This window comes from Lynx canadensis, chromosome B4 (genome assembly GCF_007474595.2).
Source record: "Lynx canadensis isolate LIC74 chromosome B4, mLynCan4.pri.v2, whole genome shotgun sequence".
Taxonomy (NCBI): Eukaryota; Metazoa; Chordata; class Mammalia; order Carnivora; family Felidae; genus Lynx; species Lynx canadensis.
In genome coordinates, this window is record NC_044309.1 from 69,114,972 (window position 1) to 69,125,780 (window position 10,809).

General features: G+C 35.2%; 1 protein-coding gene across 4 annotated transcripts in view; it reads right to left on the bottom strand.

Moving 5' to 3' along the window:
* Positions 1–472: 472 nt before the first annotated feature.
* YAF2 (YY1 associated factor 2) overlaps positions 473–10,809 on the bottom strand; it is a 75,568-nt gene continuing 65,231 nt past the window's right edge. For 2 of the 4 annotated variants that reach the window (XM_030322341.1, XM_030322342.1), the window contains 2 exons: positions 3,153–3,305; positions 473–2,278 (listed from right to left, as the gene is read on the bottom strand). In XM_030322341.1, coding sequence (XP_030178201.1) covers positions 2,041–2,278; positions 3,153–3,305 — 391 coding nt within the window. In that variant the 3' untranslated portion in view covers positions 473–2,040. Of the gene's footprint in view, positions 2,279–3,152; positions 3,306–10,809 lie in introns of those variants that run through there. The other 2 variants (XR_003970324.1, XR_003970326.1) reach the window with 2 other exon arrangements.

Below are 10,809 nucleotides of genomic sequence, written 5' to 3' on the forward strand. Positions count from 1 at the left end.
CCTGTTTAATAGATGGGAAGAGACCTTGAGTAATTTACTCAAGCTCACTTAGGCTCTATAACAGAGATTCAAAGCATCAGACACCAGTTAGCACTCTAAATTTCCATACTATATACTCCCCACTTATATAAAAAGATGCCTATACTCCATTCTGGTAAAATTCCATTTCTGTCAGATTTTTCTGTCTTACAGTCCATTTAAAATACATCCTCAAAGTTTTTGATCATCATAAGACCCAGTGCCTCCAGAGCATAGTTTTGATTTAAAAATTAGAAGATTTTCCCTATTACAATTATTACTTGTAATTTTTACTGTGTCTAAAATGTGAAACATTTGAAACATGTTGAAAAACAGTAATATATGACAAAAAATTTTCATGTTTTAAAAGAACATAACCAGTTAGCTGGGGCTCCATTGAAAGTATCTTATAATAAAAACAAATTTTAATTTTTCATTTAACAACACTAAAGAATGAGGTATATAAATGTTTTAATCACAGACTTTTACTGTATGCAATTAACTGTACTTCACAACTAGCATCTTACAAAAAAGACAGTCCCATTGTGCCTGGAAAAAGTACTGCAATTAAACGGAAAATTACATTACCACAAGAAACCACCAAATACACAACTGTCAGGGTCTACAGGTTGTTTTTTTTGTTTGTTTGTTTTTTGTTTTTTTTTTCTGTTCTTCAAATGCAATCATAGTGTTTTTAAGTGGTATTTTGTATCCAGGTTATGTTTTTAAGTTAATTTATATTCCAGAAGTCTCCTAGAGGTGGATACATATTAAGCAAATGGCTAAAAGAAGCAGGAGACCCTATGAGAATTTAAGAAGTACTGTGTGGTTTCTAGGCTGGATTTTTAAATACAACATGAAACATTATTTCTTGTAAACAAAAATGCAAAATCTGTAGTCATAAAAATATTTTATTGGTAATTTTACATAATAGTAAGTGGGGCTGTAAATATTTTTTAAATTTCAGGATATTGATAAATGCATAAACTGGCAGTTGTGTCTGAAAATAGGATACTGTGATTTTCATAAAAATCATTATATTTAATAAGAGGCCAATTAAACTGATTTAAGATTAGTTATTTCCCAGGTCTGTGCAACAGTTCCCATTTCTGTATTAATTAGATTCATACTTCTATGACCCTGCACAAGTTTGGGGCAAGACAACAGTGATAAAACTATTATTAAGTTAAAGCTTTTCCAAAATTGCAGCTTTTAAAATATGTCAGGTTTCTTTTCTGTTTTTGCCAAATGTTTATAATTATTTGAACTGTAATGTTTTATTCCATACAGAAAACATACCAGTGTTCAATGACAAGAGGACTAAACCTGAATTATAAAGCTAAATAATCAATGTTTTATTGTTTACTACTCTGCTAGTAAAACATTACAATAATGAATGTTTTAAAAGATAAACAAACAAAAACAAAGATAAAACCAGAAACATAATTCAGGAACAATAATTTAGTAAAATGTGTCAAAAACATTGGCAACGGTTCATACAAATTCTTTATTTAATAACAATTTTCCTATTTAACCACACCAAGTACCAGCAGGTGTATTTAAGAGGATAACCATTAAGAAAATCCTGTTGCAGCAATAGTTGATTAAGTTGATCTTTGACTTGTATACATATAACTATTTGTTTCACAATTCTCAAATAATACATATTTAGGCAGCTTGCACTATGTTATAAAAATTGAAATTCATACATGCCAATAGTAGAGAATTATGTGTTAGAATTCACTAAACTAAAAGTGAAAATAGACTTACCAATAACACTGCATAATGAATAATTCAACCACATTTTCATGGCACCTTTAACTGTGGAGACCAAAATGTTAAGTTTGGAAATTTTTGGTAGGCATAGATTGCAATAAATTCTAACAAATTTCTATCTTATGTAAAACGCAAATTATGGATTGTGCATGAATATGTTTGTCATGAAAATGTGGTACCTCTTGGCATAATCTGTGTATTTGCATGTTATGACAGAAGTGACTAAGAAACTGGAGAAAATAAACTTTAATGAGATTCTCCATTCAGTGATGAGGCTTCTCCTCTGGGTGAAGATGACCTGGACATTCCCCTCTCTGTGTTATCAGAGCTAGACCCACTCTGACTGTGTTGATCTGCAGAAGCAGCACTAGATGCAGGCGGTGACTTCGTTTTCTCCTTAAAGTCTGTAATAATGACTGTCAGATCTCCAACGGTAACTTCCAAATGCTGAGCACTACTCCGATCCACGTTTTTCAATCTTGGCCTAAACACAAAAAATGATTATATTTTAAACTAGCTTCTCTTTCTACCAACTTTCTGAACATATACTGAATAAATCAGGTAAAAATAACAAAATGAATGCATCTATATTTAAGGCTCTAGATTCATGTTTAACTAGCCAAAAAAAAGGTATAATTAAATGTTTTAAATCATTAACATTAATCAAACCAATCATTGATGAATCTTCTTCAACATGACAAACTGATACTCTGGAAGCAATGGTCTCTTAATTGTGCTTTTATAGCTTTATCATAATTTTGCAGATAGCTTATAAGTTTTACTAAAATAAATGTTTTAGGACAGTAATGACATAGTTGTATCACAGAGTAAGCTGATAACTATTAAGGCTCAGTTATATGTAAGGCTGTTATTCCACAGATGTGCACTGATAAGGCATCATGATTATCTATTCTGCCTGTACCCAAGAAGATTTTAACTGGTCAAAGCCCATGCAAGTATCTGTTCAGTATTGTGAATATCACTCCTGGCTTTATGACTAAAAAAGAAATAGCTAAAGCACAAATGTCTTTTAATCTAAAAAAGGAAGGGAGGAAGGGAGGGAGGGAGGGAGGGAGGAAGGAAAGAAGGAAGGAAGGAAGGAAGGAAGGAAGGAAGGAAGGAAGGAAGGGAAAAGGAAAGAGAAAGGAAACCTTACATTTAAGCTTATATTGGTGGCTTCTGTGTTTAATTTCTAATATACTTCTTAAACTCAGAAAAACACTTTCATGATATTTTATAACAAAGGAGATAAGATCTCTTCTACTCTGTATATGAATAGATTAATTTCAAAAGAGAATATTAAATTAATGGTTTGTTTTATTATTTCAAAAGTGCCATAAAACACTCTTCAAATTTACCTGGTTTTCTTATGACTGTTCTTTTTGCTAGTTGTTTCCTTTTCACTCTTTTCTTTTTCTACTTTATCTTTTTTCTCTTTCTTTGACTGTGTAGGGGGCACAAACTGCTGGGTAACCTGCTGTGCAACCAACTGGGAGACAGGTCGAGGTTTCCTGTGTGCATGTTAAAAAGAAAGTTTTTTTTATTATAACTTAAGAAAATACATTCTTTATGAGACTAGCTCTGATTATAAGAATACAGGTACACGACATTATTTTCAAATACAAAAAATCCTTATATGTGAGATAATTTAATGTGCAATTTAACAGATTTTACACACATACACACACACAAACAAATTACTGTCTTTCCTATCCAACAAAAACAAAACTATAATAACAGTTAAAAGTTATAGCCCAAGATATATGGTCAAACCATGAGAAAATAACTGTTACATAAGTCAATGTGAAAATTATTTAAAAAAGTATATCAAACTGAATGCTCATAGGGAAGCACACATATAAATAAACATGAATTTCAAAAATTTAAACTTGAAAATTTATACTGAAATAACATTTAAATATATCCCTTCTCCTTCATAGAAGGAAATAGCTAACCTAACCATCTGTGACAATGGCTACTTGTTCTTTCCTCTAAAATCTTTCACTTAATTTAATAAGTATTTGAGTGTCAAATTTTCTCACTCTTTATTGCTAAAATCTTTAAGGTTCCTTTTATCTCTAGCCACAATCTCAGCGTGCTTTTTTGACCTTGGCAATCTGTCTAGTCCTTTGAGACTTGCCTATTCACTCATTTATTCACTTAAAAAACATTAATTGAGAAACTATTGCAAAAATTGCACCATGATATCTGAAATGTTGCTTCGCTTCATGCTTTAGTGACAGTACTAACTGTCATTCTACTTGTCAAGGATCCCTCCAGCTTTATGGTAGAACTTGGGCAACTGTGGTCAAGATTCGAAGTAAACAATCTCTAAGTTCTTAAAATGAGAGACAGAAGAGTGAGGAGGGGAGTGAAAATGGGAGGAGTGAAAAAGTGAGGGAAGGGAGAATAAGATAAACATAAATTTTAGCAGCTGGTCTACAAAACAATAGTAATTTTATTGCATGGAAAATCCTGAACCCATTTTGGTCAGGAGAGTTATTAAAGAATCTTTTGTTGTTGTTCCTCTAAAGCCATGACAAAATAGAAACCAATGAGAAAATACTGCACTATCTACAATTCAAAACTTTAAGGAGGAATCCTTTTAAGGAGTAAATAGGAAACACAGTATGTAAACAGGTATCAGTAGATGGATTATGAATTTTGTTCAGAGCCTACAGAGTCTGAAGTACAGAAAGCATATCCAGGAAAGATGTACAACACAATTTAAGAAGTAGGGTTGACACAGATATCAGGGTTAATTATGTAGATTAAGAGTTATACAAATGAAAGTGATATTGAAAGCATGGTGATTAATGGCTGAGCTTGCAAGGAAGTAAAATTTTTAAAAAGTGGATTAAAACAATGTTTTTTGGAGCACCTGGGTGGTTTAGCTGGTTAAGCTTGCAGCTCCGGTCATCTCTGCATCAGGCTCTGCACTGACAGCTTGGGGCCTGCTTGGGATTCTCTCTCCCTCTCTCTCTCTGCCTCTCTCCTGCGCATACACTCTCTCTCTCAAAATAAACATTTAAAAACACACACAATGGTTCTTAAATTTAAGGTACATCAGGATCACCAGGAAGGCCTGTTTATGGCTTGCTTGGCCCTACTCCCAGAGTTTCCAATTCAGTAGGCCTAATAATCTGCATTTCTAACTGGTTTCTGAGTTAGTTGATGCCTCTGATCTAGCCCAAAAAGAAGCTTGAAGAGCTGCAATATATTGTTACTAGTGCCGAATAAAGATTGAGATGGAGAGCAGGGAATGGCAAGGCAATGAAGAAAAAAAACAAGGCTAAACAGATAGGAAGGAATCCAATAGTAAAAAGCTAAGGAGTCTGACTTACCCTTAAAAGATGGGAGATCACCGAAGAAATTCAGAATTTAATTTTACAAAAATTACTGGCAGCAGTATAAAGGGGAAAGGTACCTCAGAGTGGCAGGGAAACTGTTAGGAAAGCTACTTTAATAGATTAGGCAAAAATAAAAAGGGCTTGAACTAAGGAAGCAGCAGAGGGGTTATTTAAGACAGGCTGAAGAAGTAGAATCAAAGACCTGGTAACTAATTATGTATACCTTTCTTAACCAACAAATATTCCTCTAGAAAAACACAGAAATCCTTGTCCTCATGCAGCCAATATTATGTGGGTGGAATCAAAAAATAAAGTCTTAAACGTTCATTTAAATGCTATGGGAAAAAAATGAGGAACATAGAGATTATTGGAAGAGTTGCAGTTTTTTATTATGTTTCCTTTTCTAGCATGTAAATCTCCACAAGGAAAGGGATGATATCAGCTTTATGCACCACTGTATAACTTAGTACCTAGCACAGTTCTGAAAAAATACTAGATACTTACTTAGTATTTGTTGTTGAATGATAAAATCAAGTTTAACAAGGAAGAAAGATGTTTTTTTGTTTTTTGGTTTTTGTTTTTTAAGAAAAGGAGTACTGTACAGGCACCTGGGTGGCTCATTCAGTTGAGCATCCGACTCTTGATTTTGGCTCAGGTCATGATTCCACAGTGGTGGGATCAAGCCCTGTATTGGGCTCCATGTGGAGCGTGGAGCGTGCTTGGGATTCATGGTCTCTCTCTCTTGCATACATACATATACTCTCAAATTAAATTAAAAAGAAAAAAGAGTACTGTCTCTAAGGTTACTCACTAGTCAGGATCAACCACTCACTACACAGAGGTAAACAAGTAGTAAAGTAAGAGCAGGAAGAAATAATTTATCTTTTAATTATGTTGTAAAGTGGAAAAAGAAAAAAAAGCTGAGGGGTGCATGGGTGGCTCAGTGGGTTGGGCATCCGACTTCAGCTCAGGTCACGATCTCACTGTTCGTGGGTTTGAGCCCCAGGTCGGGCTCTGTGCTGACAGCTCAGAGCCTGGAGCCTGCTTCGGATTCTGTGTCTCCCCCTCTCTCTGCCCCTCCCCTGCTCATGCTCTGTCTCTCTCTGTCCCAAAAATAAATAAAACATTAAAAAAAAATTTTTTTTAAGAAAAAAGCTCAAAGGTGTGGCAGGTTTGAGAAAATATTTGTTTAAACTAGTACCTAGTGAATAGTGAATCACCTAAAATTGAGTCATTCCAAGATATAAAATGCAATGGAGGTATAGTCATCATTTGGTCTCCCAAGGTAATATGGATCTCTGAATCTCTTCCTTCCGTAATAAATGAAGGTTTAACAACTTCCTTCATTATATATTGTATATATATACATATATATTGTATATATACATTATATATTGTATATATATACATATATATACACACACACACACATATATTATTACATGTATATAGTATATATTATTATATGGCATATATATTGTACTGTCACTCCCTCCATCCTAAAATTTAGTGCAAAATAAGTTAACAAAAATTTTAGTGATTAAATTGAACTAAAATAAAATTACAAACACTGAAATAAATTTACATGCTTTTTGAACCAGAGGAGAAATCCCAACATTTCTATCAATAAACTGATGTTAGTTATTGAGTAGTGGCCATTATTACTAACAAGATATATAAATTTTATTTATATTATCTTTATTTAGTACTGCCTATAAGTAAAATAGCATATTTTTCTAGGTTTTCCTGTATTCGTTAATGAGCGAACCCCAATGCTGTTTTCCCGTAAGATCTGAATATCTCAATCAAGGATTCTCTGATCAAGATTTTCAGGAACATGATTCTTGTGCTGTGATTAAGTACAGAATATTTTTATGACATGATCAATCACTCCCTCAAACCTCCAGCATTTGTCTCCCAAGTGAGTATCCATCTACTATGTGACACTGTTCCTCAATATCTCACTCCCATTTTTTTTAAGTTTATTTATTTTCTGTGTGTGTGAGAGAGAGACAGCACATGCACCATTGGGGGAGGGACAGAGAGGGGGAGAGAGAGAGTATCCCAAGCAGGGTCTGGAGCTGTGCAGAGCCTCTTTCAGGGCTTGATCTTACAAATTGTGAGATCATGACCTGAGCCAAAATCAAGAGTCCGACGGTTAACCAACTGAGCCACCCAGGCGCCCCCTCCCTCCTGCTTTTATGTGAGAAAGGAACAATCCTAATTTCCCAACTCTGGTCTCTTGTAACTGTTGCCAAGTCTTTTTCATATTTAAGAAGTGTTATCTCTCCAGAATCTTTCTAGAATCATTTCCCTTTTTTATATGGCCCATCAATCTGAAAATATTAGAGCATGATTTGCTTCATAACCTCATGGTTGAGTTAATTTATAATTTATTTTTAAATGAGTTATGAATTTAAAATTCGTGTTATACTCTCAGTGTTAAGAACAAACTACTTAATAAATGCACACAGAAAGAACAATTAGTTAAACTGGTCAGGTGAGGGGCTGGACCGGAAAACAAGCTAGAAGACTACCACATCAAACTGGAAGTGAAGTAATAGTAGTAAGGGTCTATTCTGTGGATAGTCAGGAGAATGGCATCGAAGCAGTGAACCCGATGACATTTCATAAGGATAACCCAATCGGATGCATACCTGAGTAAGAGGGATAATGAACTCTCCCCCAAATGGGAATAAAACTGAAAGAAATGGGGGGAATTTCTAAGGGCGGTGCTGTGTACTGAATGTTCGTGTCCCTTGCAAAATTCATTTATTAAAATCCTACCTCTCCAAGGTGATAGTATTAGGTTGGGGGAGGGGGGGGTCTTTGAGAGGTGACTGGGTCATGTGGGTATAGCCCTCATGATTAGTGCTCTTATAAGAGAGATCCCTTGCCTCTTCTGCCATGTAAGAAAATGGCTGTCAATGAGGAAGTGGCTCCTTATCAGGCAGCTAATCTGCCAGGGCCATGATCCTAAACTTGCAGCCTCCAGAACTGTGAGAAATTAATGTTTGTTGCTCATAAGCCACCTCATTTATGGTATGTTGATACAGCAGCTCAAATGGGCTAAGACAGTTGCAGGAAAGCCAGGAACAGGTCTACTCTAAATAGGGGGTACTGACATGCTTGGTGTTAATTATGTTGGATTTATAGATTTAATAAAATATATGTTAGTGATGAATCATTGAATTCTACTCCTGAAACCAATATTGTATTCTATGTTAACTAACTAGAATTTAAATAAAAATTTATAAAAGATTTAATAAAATATAAGCAAGGCAGTCCTTTGGGCAAGTGTGAATGCAAGACTAGTGGTGTAATAAACCACCATGTAATCTCTGTAACTAATGTTGTTATTGATTTTGTTATCTTTCAATCACCAACAAATCTATAGTGGTTCCCTTTTCCCTTAAGAAAAATGTTATTTATTTCTGTTCTTGAGTAGTTATACCTGTTTCTCTCTCTCTTCATCTTAGACTTTCCTAAATGTGTAATGCTCCATTCCTTTATTCTTGTTTTAATGATGGCTGATTGTTACTTAAAGATTATGATTTACCTAAAACTCCATTGTTCTAGGGTTATTTGATCTGGTTCAACTTCGGGAGAAAAGCAGCACAAAATATAAATACGCAAGTATACATATAGGTTAATTACTGAAATGAAATTCTCTGCTGCTCCCTAGAGGCTGAATGTGCTTTAAAGATCTTTCACTGAAGGTAGGGGGAACACAGCTTACCTTTTCAACATATCATAAAGTTCACCCTCACCATGCCCTACTGAAAAGAAAGCCCTCATATCTCCAGGGATATTAAGAGAGCTGGGGGCCCACACCTGGGTGGCTGAGTTGGTTAAGCATCTGACTTCAGCTCAGGTCATGATCTCTCAGTTTGTGAGTTCGAGGCTCATGTCAAGTTCTGTGCTGCCAGCTTGGAGCCTGGAGCCTGCTTTGGATTCTGTGTCTCCATCACTCTCTGCCCCTCCTCTGCTCTCTTTCTCTCCCTCAAAAATAAACATTAAAAAATTTTTCAATAAATAAGTAGGTTTAAACTATGATCCATTTTCTACTTAATGAGAAAAATCTAGAGGATACTAGGAAATTTTAGAGGTAGCAGATTGGTAACTCAGAAAATAAGGAGCAGGGTGACATTTTTTAGATATGCCTTTTTATATACAGGGATTTATCATTCATTCATGGTTTTGACAATACACCTATAATGCCAAAGATTCTGTAAAAAGGGGGACAAAGTCCTCGTTAGTAAATTACCATATCTCAACTGCATTCTATTGTCATCTTATTTACATAATGCCATGACTATGCTGTAACTTGTGAAATATGATATTCAAAAATTGGGGGATCTCCACATGTCTCTACGTATCCTTCATAAATAGCCCAAATACACTGTGTAATATTTTACAGGTATGTTGATTTCCTGTAACATAGAAAAAGGTGAAATTTCAACAACAATAATAATCTACCATGAGAATGAAGTATTTTTCGGAGCTTCTTGATCTTCCATGTGTGTAGAAGACCGGTACCTGTTGCTTGGTATACGCCATTTCTAACTATGTGTCTGCTTTCTATCCCCACTACCCCATAACAAAAATTCTATGTGCTAAATACTTTAAGAAAAAAATGTTTCAAGTTTGATCAACCTCATCACAATTTACTTTGTCAAGTTGGACAAGCAAAACAAATTAAGACATAAAACATTTACTGGTTATTTTCTAAGAGAAGCAGCATAACTCATAGATCCAAAAGAAACAGTCTTCAGGACACTAAAATATATGATAAAGTGAAGCAATATAATCAATTTCAATGAGTAAAAACAGCTGAAACTTGTAAGTCTGTCAATACACTGCTAACAAAAACCAAAAAAACTAACCAAAGTAGATTTTATAAGCAGCTACCTTGTTTTGTTTAAAAAATGTATTGCACACTTACATGAAGTCAGGTATAGGTAAGATGCTGGAGGTTCACAATGGGTAAGACAAACATAGTCTGTGCGCTCACAGAGTTTACTTAGCAGATCAGATAGAAACCATATAAAAAGTAAACTAAAAAAAAGGTAAGTTTTGTCAAAAGTACCAAGAAGAAAAAAAAGTGTTGTAATAGAGAAAACAGAAAGCGAATTTATTATAAACAGGGTGAAAAGAACTTTAGTTTATGTTTAAACTGTCAGTACACCGGGAAAAAGAGCCATCAGCATGGGCCTTTTTTTTAATGTTCTTTTTTTAAGTTTTTATTTTATTTTTTGAGAGACAGAGAGAGAGGGATACGGAGGGAAGGAGGAGGGGCAGAGAGAAGGCAAGAGAGAGAATCCCAAGCAGTCTGCCCTGTCAGCGCAGAGCTCCATCTGGGGCTCGAACTCACAAACCATGAGATCATGACCCCGACACTTAACCTACTAAGCCACCCAGGCATCCCTAATTTTTTTAATGTTTATTTTTGAGAGAGAGAGAGAGAGAAAGAGAGAGAGAGAGAGAGCGCACGCGAGTGGGGAAGGGGCAGAGAAAGAGGGAGACACAGAATCCGAACAAAGCAGCTCCAGGCTGCTTTAGTGTTCTCTGAGCTGTCAGCACAGTTCCCTACTCGAGGCTCAAACTCACCAATTGAGAGACCATGACCTGAACCCAAGTTGGACGCTTTAACCGACTGAGCTAC